The sequence below is a fragment of the Podarcis tiliguerta genome (assembly GCF_965153285.1).
Source record: "Podarcis tiliguerta genome assembly, chromosome: 9".
Lineage (NCBI taxonomy): Eukaryota > Metazoa > Chordata > Lepidosauria > Squamata > Lacertidae > Podarcis > Podarcis tiliguerta.
In genome coordinates, this window is record NC_139542.1 from 20,297,292 (window position 1) to 20,320,028 (window position 22,737).

The 22,737-nt window shown below is 43.0% G+C and overlaps 1 protein-coding gene across 2 annotated transcripts; it reads right to left on the bottom strand.

Annotated features, from left to right (window-relative positions):
• Positions 1 to 567: 567 nt before the first annotated feature.
• On the bottom strand, positions 568 to 15,680 carry LOC310657622 (all-trans-retinol dehydrogenase [NAD(+)] ADH4-like). 2 transcript variants are annotated; one of them, XM_083398568.1, is made up of 9 exons: positions 13,664 to 15,680; positions 11,257 to 11,358; positions 10,796 to 10,937; positions 9,419 to 9,506; positions 7,717 to 7,948; positions 6,278 to 6,538; positions 4,276 to 4,411; positions 2,144 to 2,282; positions 568 to 994 (listed from the first exon to the last, which is right to left on the bottom strand). In XM_083398568.1, exons 1-9 carry the CDS (start codon positions 13,679 to 13,681, stop codon positions 970 to 972), a joined length of 1,143 nt encoding a protein of 380 aa, XP_083254694.1. In that variant the 5' UTR covers positions 13,682 to 15,680; the 3' UTR covers positions 568 to 969. The 2 variants fall into 2 exon arrangements, with proteins under 2 accessions (XP_083254694.1, XP_083254695.1); XM_083398569.1 differs by lacking the exon at positions 11,257 to 11,358 and having other exon boundaries at positions 13,664 to 14,287.
• Positions 15,681 to 22,737: the final 7,057 nt, after the last annotated feature.

Sequence of the window (22,737 nt, forward strand, 5' to 3'; positions counted from 1 at the left end):
CTCCCGGGTGGCGCTGTGGGTTAAACCACAGAGCCTAGGACTTGCTGATTAGAAGGTCGGCGGTTTGAATCCCCGTTGCTCGGTCCCTGCTCCTGCCAACCTAGCAGTTCGAAAGCACCTCAAAGTGCAAGTAGATAAATAGGTACCGCTCCGGCGGGAAGGTAAACGGCGTTTCTGTGTGCTGCTCTGGTTCACCAGAAGCGGCTGAGTCATGCTGGCCACATGACCTGGAAGCTGTATGCCGGCTCCCTCGGCCAATAGAGCGAGATGAGCGCCGCAACCCCAGAGTTGGCCACAACTGGACCTAATGGTCAGGGGTCCCTTTACCTTTACCTTTAATGCTGCTAGTCTACAATTCCCATCACCCCTGATTGTTGGCCATGCCAGTTGGTCCTTCTTAACCCCTTGACAGGGGCCTAATTTTGCTCAGCTGTTTGTTGCAAACAAGCCAGCAACACTTTGAGAATCAGTTTGGTAGGGATGTCAGAAGCTGGTTTGGTTATACTGAGAGGAGTTTAGAAGTGGTACTATGGAAAAAAAAACACACAAAATGCCATCACCCTGAAGTGAGGAACTTATTGCAAATGTTTTATTGTGACATCAGATTAAATCTATTGTTTTCACACGATAGCTTTAACAGAAAAGTGATTTTGTACACAAGTGACCCTACACATTTAGAAATGTGATGCTCCAACACAATATTCATATGTAGATATTAATTCATGAGTGACACAACACAACAGGAATTGTCAGTTTTAATAGTGACCTGACAGTACAGGAACTAAAAAAGTTGCTCTAAAGTATTACAGCTATGGCTTAGAGATGTTGAATTCTATGCTCATGCATCACAAAGAAATGCTTTTACAAACAATGTCCAAGGGGATACATTAATCAGAAGTCAGTGGGGCAGATCTGAATAAAGATCACATTTTGTTGGGCTTCTAGTCCTCCGGCGTTTGTACTGGGTTCTTAATACACCAATACAGTTCGGTTGCTGCAAAACAGGTAAAAAGCAAGAGGGGGAAATGTATGTCATAGAATCAAAGAATCATAGAGTTGGAAGAGACCACAAGGGCCATCGAGTCCAACCCCCTGCCAAGCAGGAAACACCATCAGAGCACTCCTGGCATATGGTTGTCAAGCCTCCAAAGAAGGAGACTCCACCACACTCCTTGGCAGCAAATTCCACTGTCGAACAGCTCTTACTGTCAGGAAGTTCTTCCTGATGTTTAGGTGGAATCTTCTTTCTTGTAGTTTGGATCCATTGCTCCGTGTCCGCTTCTCTGGAGCAGCAGAAAACAACCTTTCTCCCTCCTCTATGTGACATCCTTTTATATATTTGAACATGGCTATCATATCACCCCTTAACCTCCTCTTCTCCAGGCTAGACATGCCCAGCTCCCTTAGCCATTCCTCATAAGGCATCATTTCCAGGCTTTTGACCATTTTGGTTGCCCTCCTCTGGACACGTTCCAGTTTGTCAGTGTCCTTCTTGAACTGTGGTGCCCAGAACTGGACACAGTACTCCAGGTGAGGTCTGACCAGAGCAGAATACAGTGGCACTATAACTTCCCTTGATCTAGATGCTATACTCCTATTGATGCAGCCCAGAATTGCATTGGCTTTTTTAGCTGCCGCGTCACACTGTCGGCTCATGTCAAGTTTGTGGTCAACCAAGACTCCTAGATCCTTTTCACATGTACTGCTCTCAAGCCAGGTGTCACCCATCTTGTATTTGTGCCTCTCATTTTTTTTGCCCAAGTGCAATACTTTACATTTCTCCCTGTTAAAATTCATCTTGTTTGTTTTGGCCCAGTTCTCTAATCTGTCAAAAGGGACTATACTAAGCATCTGTTACTGGCCTATTTCTGGTGATGCAGTTAGGCTGCTTGCACACCAGGGGTTTAGTGGGTAGAGCAGTTGTTTTGCAGGTTCAATGCCCAGCAGGCCCATCCTTTATATGCCCAGCTGAAGAGGGCACAGAGTCCTCTCCCCAAGACTGCTGATTCCTTATGTGTCTGTGGTGCTGTTTTTGCTAAATAAGCAACAAAACTTAAGAGTGCGACCATAGGAAATAAAGCGAGTGATACACATGTGTGTGTGAACTTGCCCCAAGAGTTTCGGGTTTGTTGTAATGCCTTACCTTTTCCCTTGACGCATAAGATCAAATGCTTCGTTGATTTTATCAAAAGGCAAAGTATAAGATACAAGTGCATCCAGGCTGAATTTCCCTGCCATGTAATCCAACACCAGGTTTGGTACAGAATCCACACCCTTCCAGCCTGTGAGGGGGGGAAACAAACAGATTCAAAACTGAATTCCTGATTTTTTTTATATGACACTGTTTGCAAATATGCCAGCACGTTGACTGGGAGATATCGTACAACAAACTTGTTTTCCCCAAAGACCAGACTTATTGTGTAAGGAAAACTATAGGGAAATGCACAGAAAAGTGTGGGGTCAAGCTTGCTCTGACACATTATCATTTAACCTCCCTGCAAAAAAATCAGAATGAACGATTTTTAAAAAGCAAGTCATCATGAACTGCCCCCCAACTGCATGGATGATCAGAATGCCTGAATGTTGTTGTGCCAATTTTTCCTCCTGTTTCACCACCCACTTTCCCAGCTCCTGGGGCACACTGCGCATGGGCCCACACTCTAGAATGATGTCAAAACAGGTTTTCATTTATTTCTCAAAAGTGGAGCAGGCTGTTCCATTTAACATCCACCAGATATTTGGATTCCAGAAATGGGAGGCAATTCAATAAAAACATTCCAGCTGTTATGTTCTTTGAGGTTGGCTCGGAAAGAAATATCATCCAGATCTGGGAACATTTGAGCAATTGACAATAAATCACAATTATTTTGTACTAATTGCTTTGGCTGCCTTAAAATCCGCAAAACAATTGAATGATTAGTAGGAATTACTGGGACTAAGGCATTTTCTAGTATGGTGGGACAGTAACTAAAATCTGTGTGGCCCCATTCTCCATTAACTTTCTATTTAGTACAAGTCTTGTTGCCTTTCTATTTAGTGTCTCCTTTGCTTAAGAAATCCCTAGTGCTCCAGTGAGAGTTTATGTAATCTGAGATAATTCTTTTACTTTCAAAAGACCTTTAAAAGCCACTGAGAAAAAAGCTTGCATGCTCTAGAATGTGCCATCGATGTGCCACTCTTCTGACTTCATTCTCTTAAGTCAGGGGTCACCAACCTTACTGGGGCAGTGGGAAGATTTGGGATCTTGTGAAAGTGATGTGATGAGCACTTACAAAATGCATGCTGTGGAGTGTGGTGCATCACAAAATGACTGCTTTGGGTGTGTGATGTAATGAATGCCACATCAAAAAGAGCAGAAAAAAAGACATAGGGCCACACAATGGTGAGGGAATATTCCCCCATCAGTGGGGACAAAGGAATCTATTTCACCACTACATTTGCTCACAGAGAGAAGCTGTTTGCACCTCTCCTCTGTTCGGAACAGACAGAACAGGGCCTGTGTCCAGTTCTAGTATCCAAAGAAAAGTGGGCATGTTTAAGGTAACATGTTCAATATAGGAGAGGCTGAGCAGGCAAACAGGAACTGAAGAGAAAGAGCAAATAGTCTCAGGTTTTTAGCAAACTTTTTGTGGGCATCGCAGGAAGTGCTGGTGGGCACACTGGCTCTCATAGAAACACGTTGCAACCTCTTCTTAAATCATGAATGGGTCAGCATGAGATGACCCAGTGCCAGAAACTGATCCTGATCCTGACACGATCCGTATACGGACCAAAAGGGTTTCAGGCATCATGCTTGTCTGTAGTCCAGTACAAAAATGTATAGAAATGTAATACAAATAATATAATGTAATATCACAGGGTGGTGAACCTGTGGCCTGCAGGCTGGATCTGGCCTGCCAAACCACTGCAGGTGCCTCACTAGTTCCTGGCAACACCCGTATGTGCAGTCCAGCTCAGCAAAGGAGAAATCACCTTATCACAATTCTGAGCTGAGCAAGAAGATGGGCTGGATTCAGGATTCAAAGCAGCAAGAGGGACAGAACACCTGTAAAATGTGTTTATGACAAGCTACAAGAAAACAAGCTGTGTTCTGTCACCCCTGCTCTTGCAGACAATTAAAGCAGTGCTGCCCATCTTGATCATGGCAGTACTGAAAGGGAAAATAAAATAAATCAATTGTGCAAACTTAGAAATAACTATGCAAGTGTTATTTCAATCCTAGATACTACTTCAATGCCATTTCTGGCATTTATATACTGTTAGGGAAAAACTAACCTCCGAAAAAGGTGGCGTTGATTTTCCGGCCCATTATCAGGTCCAGCGGAGAAACAACGAATCCTTCTTCACCCACAGCCACTCCGACGATTACACAGGTGCCCCAGCCAACAGTGGTACAGCAGAGAGCAGCTTTCTGCAAGGCAAAGGAAACTAACAACCCAGACCTGCTTATAATTAGGAGCCACAAAGTCAGCTCTGCCCATGAGTTCAAATGGAGTTACAACATTCCCAGTTGACTTTCACTGGCTTCTGCAACATTTAAAGAGAGGGCTTCCAGATGAGTGCTTAGCGTGGAATGGATGCTCTTTATGCATGCTAGTAATAAATATTAGCAGTGTGCACATGATGTTATCAGCATCAAAATAGTAGCCTATATTTGCCCCTTCTTTTACTCTTGATTTACGCTTTCGGGAAGAAATACTATGAATAATAATTAAAAATCTGTTCCCAAAATCCGTTTGCAATATTTCATTTGCAAATTAAGTCCCTGTCTGGGGAAGCACCCAGAGTTATATGCTGCAGTTGAATGACCATTTGGCACCAGTGCACTGACAGGTTTCCATTTGCAGAGGTCTTAGCATCTCATTAAGGCAAGAAAGTCTTGTCTCTGTGTTGTGTGCATTGCAGAAATATCTCCTGTCACCCACCAGGTATGAAGGCCCCCTCTCTCCAGTTTACATGACACTAAGCATAGCCTGTCCCCCTAGCTACATTTTACATAGATGTCCTGAAGGCATTAGGCAGGTGGAAAGATGGCTCTTTCGAGTGCCAGTATAGTCCAGCTTTACCACACACCTGCTATTTCTGCTTGTTTCTGAACAGTTTACCCAAACCTATGTCCTTACTTAGTTTCCACCAAGTTCTAATGCTGGTCAGCCACGTAGCCACTCTTATATTTACCTATGCCAGGCCCAGTTCAAGATATTTTGGCACCTGAGGTGAATCACAAAATAGTGCCTCCCTTCCTACCATGGGAGAAGGGGAGTGTGAAGTTCTACATGAGGTGCAAGAAGAGAATAAAGATCTACATTGGGATCTGCTACTCCTGTCAATCCTGCTGCCTGAGGCAGTCGCTTCACCTTGCCTATTTAGTGGGCTGGCCCTGACCTAGGCTTAAAGGTAAAGGTAAAGGTACCCCTGCCCGTACGGGCCAGTCTTGCCAGACTCTAGGGTTGTGCGCTCATCTCACTCTATAGGCCGGGAGCCAGCGCTGTCCGCAGACACTTCCGGGTCATGTGGCCAGCGTGACAAGCTGCATCTGGCGAGCCAGCGCAGCACATGGAACGCCGTTTACCTTCCCGCTGCTAAGCGGTCCCTATTTATCTACTTGCACCCGGAGGTGCTTTCGAACTGCTAGGTTGGCAGGCGCTGGGACCGAACGACGGGAGCGCACCCCACCGCGGGGATTCGAACCGCCGACCATGTGATCGGCAAGTCCTAGGCGCTGAGGTTTTACCCACAGCGCCACCCGCGTCCCTATTGACCTAGGCTTACTCTATTCAAATAGGAATATATATGAATATGCTTACAATGATCATATAGGAAGCAAAAACCCAAAAAACTCAAAATCGCATCAGATAGTAAATAAGATGTGACAAATGGGAGAGACAAACTGCTTCCTTTGTTGAGCAGCTGAGTTTTCTATGACACTGTAAACAAAAAATGAGGTTCCCTAATGGGAACCTGCAAGTCGGACCTGGTGTGATGTGGTAGTTGCATTAGTCTAGAACTCAGGAGACCTGATCAGCTTTAAAAGACAGACTTATGAGTTCTCTTGAAAAAACTAAGCAAGGCCACATTCATTAGGGATGGATTTTGAGAAAATCTGGGAATTCCTGGTGGAATTTCAGGAAAAGCTTAGATAAAATTGAACAGCTTTCTCATTACAGTTGCTGGATTTTGCTCATCCTTACTTAGAACATAATATTTTAGCTTTCCTGCTTTTATTACCAATCTTTAAAGCATTGTAACTTTATTAAGTGAAGGCTAAAATACATACCATTACTTTTATGTTTCCAATGCACTCAATGGCAAAATCTACTCCTCCATCGGTCATTTCAGCTATAACCTCTTGTATGGGGTTCTTGAAATCCTCAGGACTGAGGCAGTCAGTGGCTCCCAGCTCTTTTGCTAGTGCAAATTTGCTTTTGTTAATGTCAATCCCAAAGATATGAGATGCTCCAGCTGCTTTGCAGCCCATGATAGCAGAAAGGCCGACCCCTCCCAAACCAAAGACAGCGCATGTAGATCCAGGCTCAACCTAGAATAACATGAGAGAAATTCACATGGAACTATTTTTAATATCTGGATTTTCTTTTTTAACAAAGAACCTCTTATCTATTTGGCTGAAACAAAAGTAAACCACAGGGTGGGTGGAATTTCCTCTTCTACACAACTATTAAGGGAGAGAGCCCTGCCCCTTTGTGCACCCCCATGCAAAAATAAACAAAATCCACCCATATACAAAGCTAAATGTAGAGAGGAAATAATTTTCTACTCTGGTCTTCTTGACATGATAGTTCCCTCACCCTGCGACATTCAGTTAGCTGTGCCTCCACTTGCAGTCTGAAGTAAAACTGTTGACACAGCTGTACCACTGCAGAGAGAATTAGGCCCAACTTAATGTAGGATAACCAGCCTCATATAACCAATATGCTTAAGTCTAATAAATGCATGAAGAGGTTAATACCATAGAGTAAGCTGTCCAGCCTGCTTAAGCTATGTCGCTTCCTTTTACCTTGGGAAGAAATAGATCATCAAGCTTTTGTCTCTGTCCCCCCAGCCTACTTGAGAATTCAGTGTGTGAGGAGGGCTGAGCTGGTTGCTCCAGCTCAGCTGCATGGCTTTCATAAGCCTCTAATGTCTTCCTTTACCAATAGTTTAGGAACTTTCACCACTTTGTAGCTAAGCTACATTTTACTGGCTTTGCAACTTTTCTGATGGATGTATGGAAGAGCAGATGAATCTGACCTTTGGAGAGTTTGTAAGTAAACACATTTTTTACTTATCAAATGCATGGTCTTTCCCTAAGCTGGGGAAAGTGGAGCACTTTGGAAGGAACTTTTAAATGGGACAGTTTTGGAATTCACTTGGAAGGGCGTATCTTAAAGCGTTTACAGCCTATATTTCCATGCTTTACTTTGCTGCATATTTTGTGATTTTAAATCTCTGCTGGGGTTCTCCCATCAAAGAGTACTTGCCCCAAACTTGGATCTTGTCTTCCGGGAAATTCTTCTCTTTTTTGAATCAGCACTTAAAACTAGTAGTCTGAGCATGTCTTGCTTAGCAAGGGGTTGAAGTAAAAGGCTTTTGGGATCCTGCCAACTGCTTATTTTTGTAAAGATTCTAGTTGGCCTTGACATGGCAAAAATGTTGATACCTCCCCTCCCCCTGTTAATTATTTTTTAAAAAGTAAGACTTGAGCCATCATGAACTCACCTTGGCAGTATTAATAGCAGCCCCATAACCCGTGGAAAAGCCACACCCAATCAAACAGACTTTATCTAGAGGAGCAGCAGGATCAATTTTGGCAAGAGAGCTTTCTACCACAACTGTGTATTCAGAGAAGGTACTGGTTCCCATGAAATGGTAAATCTGCTTTCCTTTGCACATGAACCTGCTTGTGCCATCAGGCATCAGGTCTTGGTCAGAAATTGGTGTCTTTGCTTTGCTGAAGAAGAAAAAAACAAAAGTGAAGTATGAACATCCATGGGCATCCAGGATTTTAGTTGGGGGGGGGGGCAGGCCTTTTGTTGGTGGGGGCAGGGTAGAATCTCAGTTACCTATGCAGCAATTCTGGGCTGCATCAATAGGAGTATAGCATCTAGATCAAGGGAAGTAATAGTGCCACTGTATTCTGCTCTGGTCAGACCTCACCTGGAGTACTGTGTCCAGTTCTGGGCACCACAGTTCAAGAAGGACACTGACAAACTGGAACGTGTCCAGAGGAGGGCAACCAAAATGGTCAAAGGCCTGGAAACGATGCCTTCTGAGGAATGGCTAAGGGAGCTGGGCATGTTTAGCCTGGAGAAGAGGAGGTTAAGGGGTGATATGATAGCCATGTTCAAATATATAAAAGGATGTCACATAAAGGAGGGAGAAAGGTTGTTTTCTGCTGCTCCAGAGAAGCGGACACGGAGCAATGGATCCAAACTACAAGAAAGAAGATTCCACCTAAACATTAGGAAGAACTTCCTGACAGTAAGAGCTGTTCAACAGTGGAATTTGCTGCCAAGGAGTGTGGTGGAGTCTCCTTCTTTGGAGGTCTTTAAGCAGAGGCTTGACAACCATATGTCAGGAGTGCTCTGATGGTGTTTCCTGCTTGGCAGGGGGTTGGACTCGATGGCCCTTGTGGTCTCTTCCAACTCTATGATTCTATGATTCTATGTATTTTCATTTTTATTGATTATGGGGCAGCTGCCCCTCCCTGACCCCCCCCCGGCTACGCCCATGTTAAGATCCAAATTTGCTTATTTAACTTCCAAGTATAAATACTGTATGCATAAAATTTCTACACACATAGCTCAATCCTCCATCTAGATAAGCAGCAAGCATGATCAGAGTTCAAGGATACATTCCAGGCAGGCAAAAAATGCTTGAGAAGGAGGTGAAACAGAACCAGTAGCAGGCATGACTGGGGAGAGTATGTAGGTTGGGGAGAGTCCCAAGGACGAGATAGAGAGGTTTGGATGTATCTACACAGATGTGTAGATTTAAACAAAAAGTGGGTCCCCCGAAACAATGTATACACAAGTGGGGTGGTAGATAGGGCAGAGATGCTGTGCTAGCTTCCTGGCAGTTGGGTTACTCTTCCTCACCATGAAGGAAGCGGTAGGGAGGTTGTCACAGTGTAAATACATTGGAAGGCACACTGGATTGGCTCTGGTGCATTTGCACTGTGCTCAGCTCTCTACTGCCTCACTTGCTTTTATTTTCCCTCCTGGTAAGGAACAAGTTTTGGCAATATTTCTACTGATGGCTTTGCAGCTCACTTGCTAGGTAACCTAACCTAGGTTACTTGCATATATTGCTTGCCTGGTTCATTGAGTTGGCTTCAGCCGGCTCCAGAGTGCACATGTGGGCAAACAATGTGGCAGCTGCAGTAATTGGTGCCTCAAATAAATTTACTTGAAATGTGTACCTGATCCGTTCACAGAGGTTAGTTTTGGGACTCAAGCAGAACTTGCACTGTCCACACTGAGGAAGGTACAGCGGGATAACTTTGTCACCTAAACAAAACAACAAGAACGCATGCAGTATTACATTTATTTCTGCTATGAACTTCGGTACAAGGCAAGCCTTGGGCTCATGAACTCTCCCCTCTCTTCTAGCCTGATCACAAAGCCATGTTCAGATGCTTTTGCTTCCATTCTTGATTAACTGCAGCTTGTCCTGTTGCCTACAGTTGAACAATCTGTGGTGGATCTGATGGTTTGAAATGGTCTAGCTGTGAGTCATGAACCTGTCTTGCTTCAAACAAACCATAGTTAAGATTAACCACAGCTTAAGATTCAAGTGCAATGTTAAACTGGGTAATTCAAAACAGAAGTGAAAGCTTCCTCCTCATACCAACACAAAGGGAAGCATGCTGTTTAGGAGTTTAAATTGACAATGGGGAATATTTTCCAGCCTAAGGACTGTGTTCTTTCACGGAGAACCTCCCAAGGGCCACATGCCAACGTGGGCAGAGCAATAGATACGATTCTTACTATATGACAGCATAATAGGCTGAAAATTGGGGTGTGTGTCTTTTGGTGCTGCACTGCTCCGCAAGTCAGCTGGCTGCCTCCCCTGCCATAGCCCCTACCTGCCAGCTTCTCGTATAGGCTAACCCCAGTCAGCAATCTCACTGCCCTGTTGGGGGCCAGTTGAAGTTTTGAGATTGTTTTCAAAGGCAAGTTCATGCATGACAACAGGGATGCCAACTTGAATAAAATATTGGGGGGGAGGTACGCCCCACCCCACATAATCGATGACTTGATGCAGTGCACGCACACCATTTGAATGGTAATGCACATCAACTTTGCAGGGTCCCTGGTGCCTTCAAATATTTTATAACTCCTAGCCCCCTCAGCCCCTAGGAGGTGGGCTCCTATGCCTGACAATAAAAACACTCATTTTTTGAACAGCCGTTTAAAGCAATCAAAGCCCTTCACGTGCATTATATAGTTGCAATCCTTACAAAAATTCTGTAAAATGCAGGCAATCCTATAAGGTACTTCCTGCTGCAGTTGCACTCAGACTGAGAGAGTGTGGCGTGCCAGAGGTCATCCAGTGAGGTTTTGGAAGATGCAACATCTGAACCAGGAACTTCCTTTAGCCTACTACAGTTTTAAACTGTTTAATTTTTTTGATTTAATTGTTGTAACTCACCCTGGGACCTTAGAGTGAAGGGCAGGTATTGATTATTTAAAATAACAACACCATCACCACCACCACACCACCTTTCAGGCAGTTGAGCATCTTAAAAAGAGAAATGGGCCAATGGCACGGAGGACAATTTATAATGTATCAGTACCTGGTTTAAATCTAGTCACACCTGGACCAATGCTCTCTACGATTCCAGCTCCCTCATGGCCTAGTATGACAGGGAAAAGGCCCTCTTTAAAACTTGGACTCATGGCATGATCATCTGTGCGGCACACCCCGGTGGCAATAATCTGAAAGAAAGACATAAAACACAAGTTGATAACTTAACTACATGGTGTGGTGGTGATGATGCAGATTCACACTCATTCTCCTTCATAGGCTTCCATATTCACTACTGTCTTTTCCCATATTCATCCTCCAATATGTGTCCTCCAGGAACTTTAGGGAGGGTGTGGGAAGCCAGTGTGAGTGTATCGGGGAGAGACCTTTCCAAAATGGCCTCCATGTTGTTGTTTGCTATAAGTTACAGTTGACATTATTTCAAAGCTATGCTTCTAATGTAAGCTGTGGGGTGTAATAAAGATGTTTCTCAGATCTTTGGATGCTCACCTTAACTCGTATTTCATGCTCTTTTGGAGGGGAAACTTCAACTTCTTCAAGGGAAAAGGGTTTCCCTGCTTCCCATACAATGGCAGCCTTGCATTTAATAACCTGGAAAAGAACCCATTGAACTGAAATGTAAGGTTGGTATTAATGACCCCTGAGCTCCCCCGCCCCCACAGCCCTGTTATTTTACAGCTCTAAGATCAGATTCCGCATAAAAAGAGACTGCTAAAGACAAACTTTGCCTAGCAGTTTACCTTTGGCTAGGTGAATGGGCTTTTGCACAACTAAAAAGATGGCAATAGAAGCTAGTAGCTGGAGATCCTTGTGGAAAGTGGCATGTCTTTCTTCAACCCCATCTCCCCTGGCTGGAGGTGATGCCATCAAGTGGTATGTGTGTGTGTAAAAGTAAGAGAACGTATGTTTGGCAGTAACAGAACCAGGTCACTCTGAAAGAGACAGAGGCCTGACTTGTTCTTTGTGAAAACCTGGTGCCTACAGCACTGAGAGTTCCTCTAGAAAGCTAATGGGGGAACAGGACCAGTTGCAATGTGAATGCTGTGAACATAGTCATTGGAGTGGAGTCCAATCTCCATTCCATTCAAGGCAAGGGAGAAAAGAGATAAGCTTCTCCTTCCCATGTGTTGCCTTCACCGTAGGAATCAAGCTCTCTCGTCTCTGTAATTAGCTATGGAAAAACAAGATATGTAGCTGCCTGCTAGGTATGCCTAGGTTGGCCTTCAGTCTCATTTGAGGGGGAAACTATCGTACATTATTGAAAATTAGCCATGTGAAATGTCTTACATGTGTCGAGACTTCAGAAGAATGTGCTGGGGGCAAATCCAGTCCAAATATAGTTTTTAGCACTTGCCAAAATTATGTTGGCTGACTCCTATTCCCATTGTTATGTTGGACACATCCCATGAACCAGCTGGACGTGGATTGATTTCTACTGTGTGTGAATTGCCAAGGCCATATCAATCCACTCTTAGCTGTATTACAAAATACACAACAATCAGATGATATCCAGATGTGAACAGGGTAGCTGCCTACATATTACTATTATTTGGTTTGATTTATAACATGCACTTCCTCCAAAATGAGGAAAAGGAAATTTCACCCAGAAAGTATAAGTGCATCACCCAAAAAAAGGACACCAATTTGCATTTGTTGATTTATATGGATGCATGCTAATTTAGAAATAGTTACTGTGCTATAAAGAAAAAAATATTTCATCATAGCAGCCCAGGTGCTGCTAAGTGCTGATGGGCAAGTTCAAGACCCCAGTTCTGCCTCCTTAGGGTTCTTTATCTTTAAAGGGTTCTAGGGTTCTTTATCTCTCACTCTGTCTCTGTCTCATTGTTCTGCATGTCTGTGGAAAATACTAGCCATGAAGCATCTCTGAGCTGGCACTTCTCTTTATTAAGGACACTCATGGGAGGCCAAGCCAGCAATGGTTGCTATCCAAAAATCATCAAGGGGTGTTCACGATCAAGTTTTAAATTTGGAAGTGAAGAGACAGATACTGCAATCCGTATCTGATCTGTGTATGTGTCCTAAGTCATAAGAAATGGTAACTGGGCTGGAGCATCTTCTCAATGGAAATAAACCTTAATAGGTTGTTTGTTTTTTAAATAAATGCATAAGAATGTGGAGCTTTCTGTTTGGAAGAGGGAGGATGAGAAGTATGGGGGGCACTATAATGCTTTATGTGTTGTCTTTGGCCATCCCCTAAAGTACCGTACTACCCAGATATAAGTTTCCTTTCCCTTCTCTTCCCTCTGCCTGCAAGCAGCTCTGCTGCAGGCCTGTGTTAAGAACCCTACCAGTAAGCTGCAGATTTAATAAACCAGATTACCAACTAATGCACAGGGCCTGAATTCAGTAATCAAGACTGACCAGATATACAGCTTATAAAAGTAGAGCCCTCTAAAGCAGAGCACATCTCCTTTGACTGCATCACTGGGTTGAATGACTAATGAGAGCAAATCAGGGTGAATGTGGGAGGAATGCACATTGCCATCAGTGGTGGACCTTGGGGTCTCAAATTTCAGTAGCTCCCTGTGTGACACCAAAAATTGGCAACCCACTCCTCTCACACTCTATTATAAATAATAGTTGCGGTGTCCCCTGAGGCACTCCTGAGGCTTCATGCCCAGTTACAACCAAGCCAGTTGTGCTCCCTTAAATCCGCCTCTGTTGCCGTATAATTTCCATGCAAACAAATTGGAATGAATGCATAATAAAGACTGGCTTTAATCTAACATTTGCAGAAGCTTTGTGCAAGCAAATCACAGGGAATTCTCAATAAATGAGTTATCTGGAGGGTCCCATAACCACCCTGTCCAGCACTAAAGGGAGAAGATAGCAGTGCATGAATCAGCATGGCTGCCAGTGCGCACCGGTTTCTTACTTTGCCAGCAGTGCTCATACTTCGTTCCTGGGGAGATCAAGATGAATGCAGCTGGGATCCCTTGGGGTCAGTGGCTCTGTGAAGGAAGCAGCTTGTAGAATCTGTGTCTTGGGAGGGAAGATGTGGCCTAAACATCAGTTGGAATTCCTCTTCTGCTGCTGCCTCATTTTACCCTTACCACCTGCTCCCTCTTCCCTCCTACCAGTGGAGGTGTTCTTGTTTTTAAGCCCTCTGTCCTCAACCCGTTTCCGCAATTATAACTTTATATTTTATTTGTATCTATGCAGCCAACATCCTTTCCCCCTTATACCTAGACTTTCAGCGCATGCAAACATATAATGTTCAGTAGCGTGTCAGTGCAAACAACTCTAGTGACAGGAGAGGCTTTAGCAAAATTAATGGTGACAATGATACCAGCTCTTTACTCTGGAAATGAGAGTGGGGTGTGGGGGAACTGTGCTGAAAATAAAGTCGCTGTAATATGAACCTCACCACTACCCTTTGCTTAAACAGTGGTACCTCTAGTTACAAACTTAATTTGTTCCGGAGGTCCGTTCTTAACCTGAAACTGTTCTTAACTACAGGCGTGCTTTCGTTAATGGGGTCTCTTGCGTGTTATGCCATGCCACCGTAACACGATTTCCGTTCTCATCCTGAGGCAAAGTTCTCAACTCGAGGTAACTCTTCCAGGTTAGCAGAGTTTGGAACCTGAAGCGTTTGTAACTTGAGGTACCACTGTAATTGGTAATGTAATCCCAGCACTCAGAACTACTTACCTGAATAGCAAGTCTATTTGAGACTGACTTGGAGATCATATTCAACAGTTAGATCAGCTGATCATCACTGATTTTGCCTTTTAAGATTAAGTTTCTTGCTTACTCAAAGCAATGTTAAGCACAGCACTCTTAGGAAAGAAGCAACCTATATCTGAATTTTAACCAGAAAAAGTAAAACAAATTGTTCTTAAAAACCCCTCTTACACATCTGTTTTGATTGAACATTTTTTCTGCTTCCAAAATAGCAGCCAAGAAAGAGTGATCGCACTAAATTCTTGACTCCAAAGTTTGCAAGGGGTAGAAGGACCTAATTAATTGGCCCCATGGAGTTCATTTTAAGCCAGATGGTTTTTGTCTACAATTTGATGCATTCTTACATGGGAGTAAGTCCCACTGACCTCATTCATAGTATCATAGGATTGTGTTGTTACTTAGGTAACCAAGTGCATATCTGAAAACAGGGATGGGGAACTTGTGAAGCTCCAGATGTTGAAATATAGCTCCCACCATTCCTTACCACTTGCCACGCATGCTGTCAAGGAATGATGGGAGTTGAAGTCTAACAGCATCTGGAGGGTCATAGGTTCTCCATTTCCTCCAGCAGTGGGGTGGGGGTTGGGAGACTATACTTATTTCCCCCCCCCCCCAAGTTTAGCATGTAATTTAGGAGCCGAGACTGATCTGCTTGCAAACTCCCTGGACAATTAGGTGGGGTGTAATGGTCAAGGAAGACTGGTCCCAGACAAGCTGAAGTAGACTTGGTGTCATTCCTTACAGTCACTGCCAGCTTTCCAAATCCAACATATGCTACATTTAATGCACTTACAATTCTACTTCCTGCCTTCCCACTCAATGGGGAAAGGTTGGTGGAGGTGGAGTGGAAGGGGCTGTTGTGAGTGGGGACACTGGGGTCGGGGCTTACTTGCATAGCTGACACCTCCTATTTATGTTTTAAATTTCCTGTTCAAGGCATAGCATATAGATAGGGCTTAAGTGCTACATTGCAAGAGCACCACCTTGGCTGCAGCAATAACAAGCTGATCTCACTGGTAATTCTCACTCATCTAGGCCTTTAGAGCAGGTTTAGGCAAACTTGGGGCTCCAGATGTTTTGGGACTACAATTCCCATCATCCCTGACCACTGGTCCTGTTAGCTAGGGATCATGGGAGTTGTAGTCCCAAAACATCTGGAGGGCTGAGTTTGCCTATGCCTGCTTTAGAGCTTCTGAACAACTTAGGAGGATCATAGGGCCATAGAAACAGACCGCCCTGAGTCTTCCAGGTGTAGGGCAGTATATAAATTCAATTAATAATAATAATAATAATAATAATAATAATAATACTCAGTGTTTGTTCTAAAAAAAAAAGTATAGGGATACTCTCATTTTGATTCAAGAAAACCACCATTTTATAGCTGAAATTGGGAAAAATAAATAAATGGACAAAAGTAGAAAGATTCACAAAATGTTTAGGGATATGCGTACCCCCTGCATACCCCCAGAAAAAAAGGACTGATAATACCCATCAACTGCTCTGGAAAAAAGGAGTGGAAGCACAGAATGGAAGCATTTGCATGGAAGAAAAAGCATGTGGGTTGTGGAAGGATGTGAGTGATTAAACTTTCTTTTCCTTGTTGCCACAGCCACTTTGCACGTCAATGGGAAACATGGGCCAGGCAATATTGTGGGGTTTTTTTTCTTGCAAGAAGACAGTGGCCAAAATCTCAGTTCCAACATCTATGGTATTTGCAAATAAGTCCCCAAGCAAAATGGAAAGATAGTTTCCTTACCTGGGCCTGCCCTTCTGGAAGTGTCCTGTCACATGCATATATAAGCACAAATAATATTGCAACACTGGTATTAAGCACTAGGACAAAAATATTAATATTCTGCTTCAATAAATATTTGTTGCAAAGGTTGGCTTATCACTGGTCAACATGGTTTTGAATGAGCCACCTGCGTGAATGTTTATTTTCCTACATTTTACTTTCTGGCAGGATTCCTCAGAATATATACGATAATATTGATTTAAATAAAAATATTTTGCAAACTAAAGCTTCTAGTTCGTGCCTGTTGTTGGAGAAGGCCTCTAGCAGATCTGAAAATGTGATTAATTTCTTAGGAATTTTCGTTTACGACTAAAGAATCACATACATTGTCACTTTGGCTGAGATTTAGTGCAATGTAGCATCTTGTTGGGGTAATCAGACGTCAATTTAATATTTTTATGTCGCCGCTCATAAGTCCTTTGCTTTACCACTAATTCATTTCCTTTAGCATCTAACTAATAATAATAATAATAATAATAATAATAATTTATTTATACCCCGCCCTTCCCGGTTTAAAAACTGGGCTCAGGGCAGCTAACAGCAAATATATAAAACATTGAATAAAATGCGACTTAAAGCACTGAAGCACATTCTTTTTGTTCTGTGCTGTGTACTATCTCTGATAAGCCTCTCATTGCCTACCTTATCTGTTTCAACTAATATTGATTTTCATGTTACTTTATATTATGTTATGTTCCATTTATGACCTTGGGATCAAAGTAATTATGTGGGATATGTTTATGGGCTTGAATTGGTTTCCATAGTATGTTCCTCAGTGAACACGACCTTTTTATCTGTCTTGCTCATGCCTTGCGTGTGGACTTCTTGGAGATATCCCTGTAGCCATTGTGGGAAGCAGGAATATTATCGCAAAGGTTACAAAACAAACTCAGTTTTATCTTTAGGTGCCATCACTATTCACTTAGCTTTTAGTTTTCTAAAAGGAGGCCAGCATTGCACCTGTCTTTTTGTACAAATGTGAAAGACTTTAGCGTTAACAATGGTTTATGTTTCCGTGCTATTGTATTGATTCTAGAGTTTCTTCTCTAATCTGTAGCGACCAAACATTTCATGGCAAAAAGGTATCTGCAGCCCAGCAACATTTCAACTTGTTTCAGCAGACCCAGATGACAGCTGGGAAAACAAGACTTTTGGCGTTTATTGTCTGTTATAAAGCAAAAAATGGCTTGTTGATGATTTCCCTCAGGAATTCCCCCCCATTTATGACAGCTTTATATTCAAGTTTATGACCACTTTGAGGAGAGACATATTCACACTAAATGTGTGTGGCGAACGAATGGAATTATTTGCAAAAAGTGACAGGGTTCTTGTTGCTACTATGTTGTATGCTATTTGTTGTCCTGATCACTGCTTGACATCCATTTCACCACCAGGATTTGTGCTCTTCCTAGTTCATAATAAAGGCAATGAAGGAAATCAGGAGAAAGGTATTTGCACTTCCTTTGCAGTCATACCAACTGCTCTGACCACTAGTACTGTTTCCTGCTCCTCACTTCTTCAAGTGGTGAGAAATCTCAGGGATAATACCACAATAAAAGAGGGGGCCTGCCCCCACCAAAGTTGGTGAGCATTTCCATTCAAATAGTATGCGTGCGCCATGTCATGGGCTTACCTCCCCCCCCAATATTTTATTCAAGTTGGTACCCCCAGCTTGAGGGATGGATAAATCTGCCAATTTTGGTTTCGTTCAATTTCTCATGTTTCCAGTTTCAGATTTTTGCAAAATTTCCACTTTTTCCATTTTTAAAAAGTCCACATGAAAGTCCATCAGTATTTCAGTGTACATTTCTTGAAATATAAACATTTTTGCAAGCTACTGCTCCTAATCCCATGCATTTTTGCATTTTGTTTATGTGAATATGTGTGTTTCATTCGTACTCTCCCTAAAGCAGGTATAGGCAACCTTCGGCCCTCCAGATGTTTTGGACTACAATTCCCATCATCCCTGACCACTGGTCCTGTTAGCTAGGGATCATGGGAGTTGTAGGCCAAAACATCTGGAGGGCCGAAGGTTGCCTATGCCTGCCCTAAAGCAATGCAATTTTGTGTGTTGCTTTCGCCAGTGTAATCACTTTTATGCATACTTTCCCCTTTTATGCGTAATCCAGCCTTTGTGAACAGAAAGCCCCAGTTTCAGTCTGGTATCTCAAGGCAGGGCCAGGAGAGAACCCTGCCTGTAATCCCGTAGAGCCGCTTTCAAGCAGTGTAAACGATACTGAGCAAGGTGAACCAATGCTCTGTCTCTCTAAGGCAGCTTCCTATGTTCCTATAATCGCTAAACCTGTCATTGGCTCTGGTACCACCTGTCATAGGTGCCATCTCACGCCGAAGATTGTGGGTGCCCACAAAAAGGGCTTCAACTTTGCCCATTGACTTTGGTGGGGCCCAGACCTCACAAAAATATTATTGTGGGTGCCAAAGCACCCACGGCCCCCTGGACTTGGCTGCCTCCTGCTGTTGGTCTCTCTGCCTTCTGTCCTATCAGTTCCAGTGATACTAATCAACAACCATGTAGTTTGGCCCCCAGGGAAGGTCAGTAATGGTGCAGAAAGCAAAATCACCCCACCTAGCTATACAGTTCATAGTTAGATATATCACAGGAGTGGATTAGACCACACAGAAGAAGAAGCACTTCCCACCTGGCCACGTCAGCTTTGAACTGGCTCATTGTTAAGGATTAAGCAAGTTTACTCTTACTGTTAAAATATACAATGATCTCATTGCTTTTGCAATAGCTTTGAGGACAAACTGTAGCATGTGTTTTGCTCTCCCTTTTTTCTTCTGAAGTGAAACAAAGAGCCAGGGGTTGGATTTGCAGCGGAATTATCAAAATGTCCCTGGCTAATGTAGCATAAAGCAGTACAGAAGATTGCTTAAACGTTACTATGTACTCTAGGTCACAAATAAGATAAAGCCTCTGTCCTAGAGGATATTAATAATATCCTGGATTATTACAGTCCAAATATGTGGAATAAATGCTCATTTGATACGGGCAGCATATTAGCTGACACAAGAACAGGAAAGCAGCAGAGACTGCCTTTAACTTTCTAGGTGCATGACTCTGACTGTACAATACAGTGGTACCTCAGAGGTTGAACTGAATCCATTCCGGAAGTCTTTCCCAGCCCTATCAGGAGATGCCAGGGATTGAATTGGGGAGTTTTGCAAAGCAGATGCTGTACCACTGAGCTCAGGCCCTTCCCTCTGTGGTCCCATCTTTCCTTGGCACAAGTGGCATGGAAACTGCTCCCCTGTGTTGCTGAGGTCAACATTTGAATACATATAGATCCTTCTTACCCAACTGTTGCCTAGTCAAACAACATCCCTTCCTCAACCATAGGACCACGCAACTGGGTTAAGAATAGAAGCACTGATATGGGCAGCTAACCAATATGATATAATGTTTCTTATTGTGTTATACTATTGTTTTAATGCATATTTTTAAAATCCTGATTTTAAGCCTGCTTTTACAAACCACTAGGCCAAAAGATGAAATTAAAGCAAATTTATTTGTTGCGATTATGCCCCAACCATGTACAGTCCTCTGTGTGGTTTATAGATCCAATAATTTCTGGCTGGTTGGAAACCATAATCTATACATGAAGGGGGTTTAGAAAGTTTTTGAGGTCAGCAGTAAGAACTTTTAAACAGAAAACAAATGAAAGTCAGTCCGCAACATTTAGATTTGGTGGGAAAACAGTAGTCCATGCATGCCATGGTTGAGGAAGCCCAATCATATCAGAGCTGAGATGGGTATTTAGAACGGTATGATAACGTGTAATAAAATTATACTGATTTGAGTGTATTTTACATCGTGACATTTTAGGATGCTGTTAAGCTTATATATTGCAACACAGTCACTGTGGAATCTTTCCAAAAGTAGCTGCAGCCTATTTCAAAATAATGCATCAGTATAGTTTGACCTTCTGTTCCCTAAATGACCTCTAAAAATATGACAGCTTTAAAACAAAACATTTAATATCTTTAAATGGAAATAAAACTCTAGCAGGACGTTACAGTAAATATTTACATACTGTGAGATTATTGCTGGACAAAGATTTTGCTTAAAAAAACGGAAAGCCTTAATGGTTCTTATATAATGTTTCCTTATATAATTGAAACAGCAAGAAATCAGTCAAAAGAGTGTTTCTGCTGCAATCAGATTACCAAGAGTACCAAGCACTTAAATGAGGGTTGGAGGAGGAATCTGTTTTACATTCAGAATTTGTAGTTTCTACTCCAGGAAGAAGAAGAAGAGTTTGGATTTGATATCCCGCTTTATCACTACCCGAAGGAGTCTCAAAGCGGCTAACATTCTCCTTTCCCTTCCTCCCCCACAACAAACACCCTGTGAGGTGAGTGGGGCTGAGAGACTTCAAAGAAGTGTGACTGGCCCAAGGACACCCAGCATCTGCATGTGGAGGAGCGGAGATGCGAACCCGGTTCCCCAGATTACGAGACTACCGCTCTTAACCACTACACCACACTGCAGAGCTTGGCCTGCATTGGGTCGTCTCTTGAATTGAACACCTACTTATGTCTGAGACCGTGATTGTGTGTGTGTGGAGAGGGGTTTGATTTCTTTTTTTAAAAAGTGCAAGTAAAACACTTCCTATTTCCCAGTATAAACGGGTCAAGTCTCATGTGGTAGTATATTTCTGCAACATAATGTTGTAAATATTAGTAAGCTGTGATGGGTGATAAAACATTTCCAGTGGGCTTGCCAATTGACCTTGAACACATAATATGTGTTATTGTGGGGTGTGTTTTTTGTCAGCTTCCCCTTATAGTATGCCCACAGTAACAAACAAATGGCCAATGCTATAAGAATGAATTCCATTTTCTCTCTTGTCTGCCACTGTTAAGCTGTTTTTCAATGTCAAAACATACGCACTGCAGTGTCGGGAAGTAAGAACTTTCTGATTTCTTACAGAAAGGAAGTAAGAACTTTCTCATTTAGCTGTTTCCGTGGCAAAGTGCATAGAGTACATGGCAAGATTAGATCTTTCTCAGGAAAGCTAACAAGAACAGGCATGGTTCCTGTGTTTAAGAGAGGCTCAACTTCCATTGTTTGAGAAACGACAGGAAGGATAAGAGTTCACCAAAAATGGAATGCACCGCCTGTTTTGCAGCTGCCGCTGCACTGCCAGAGCACGATTTCTGTTCTCATCCTGAAGCAAAGTTCTTAACCCGAGGTAATATTTCTGGGTTAGCGGAGTCTGTAACCTGAAGCGTATGTAACCCGAGGTACCACTGTTTCATAATTCAAAGACACAGCCTAGTGAAAATACTCAAGGAGAATGCAAAGCAGGACTGGTGAGCAGTGTGCCCTGTGTCAGCATCAGTCAGCATGGTGGGGCAGCAGAGCTCCCCTGACCTCCAGACAACTGTGTCACTGCTTCTGGGGTACGGTGGAGGGGAGAGCAGCATAGTGCAAGCTCACTGGTGGAGCCAATCTGACATTCCTGCTGGTGTGTTTGTACCACACTGACTTCCCCACCACCTTGCCCCTTCACCTCTCCTCCCTGTCAGGTCAGGTGACTACTATTATCCTACCACACTGCCAGCTACTCATCTGGGAAGAGGGTATGTGACTGAGGAGGGTGGTTTTTATAGGTGGGTCCTCAGGGCCACATAAAGAGGTGGGGGCACATTTGGTCCCCGAACCTGAGTTTTCTCACTCCCATACTGCTACCTGTCTGAATGTATGTTCTCATTTTCCTAAATGAATTTTACTTTTGCTTAATACTTCATTTGTTTTTATCCTGGGTTATTCGGGAGCTCTGAAATTCACCAGTGCCTCCTCCCTCTTGAAAATACATTATTTTTAAATATAACACAGAACAGAGCTAAAAGCAGGGTGGTTGGAACAGCACCCCAAATTTTAAAAGGCACTCGTGGATCTATATTACCTTTAATCCTGGTGGTTTTAAAACCCCTTTCAATGGTGGCAGCCACCCTATGATTAGTGTTGGCATGACAGCTAGTTGGCCTTCATTAACTTGTAACTGTCACAGGTCACACCAAACAGGCTCTATGAGAGGCAAATATGCAAAGATGACTTAAACTAGCCGGTGAGATTATGCTAACCCATTTTCACAATTGCGGAGCTTGAAGTGCTGATACATTTCCATTCATTAGCTGACTTTTATATCTGAAATCAGTGGATCATATTTAAATAAAAGCTTTAAACTCACAAACAGTGGCTGTTTTGCTTGCCTCTTAAAAGAGTATTTGAAAAATATCTGGCTATGGATAATATTATGTTTCAGGGATGAATATATCAGGAGCTACAGAGTAAAAAATATCCACAGGCCAGTGACGTAAACTAAAAATCAGCCATACAGCTGGCTTATAGTTAGTGAAGATCAAGTTTCAGCTCTGAGCTTGTTAACAAGTTACACAGCTAAATATATACCCAAGCCACTAAAGGAGACATCAGAAATGGG

Bases quoted from the DNA above. Each gene is read 5' to 3' on its own strand.
- LOC310657622 (XM_083398568.1), bottom strand. The intron at 2,283-4,275 runs GTTAGTTTTTCC...CCCCCCTCACAG, and splicing joins CAACGCCACCTTTTTCGGAG to GCTGGAAGGGTGTGGATTCT. The intron at 995-2,143 runs GTAAGGCATTAC...CCTGTTTTGCAG, and splicing joins CTTATGCGTCAAGGGAAAAG to CAACCGAACTGTATTGGTGT.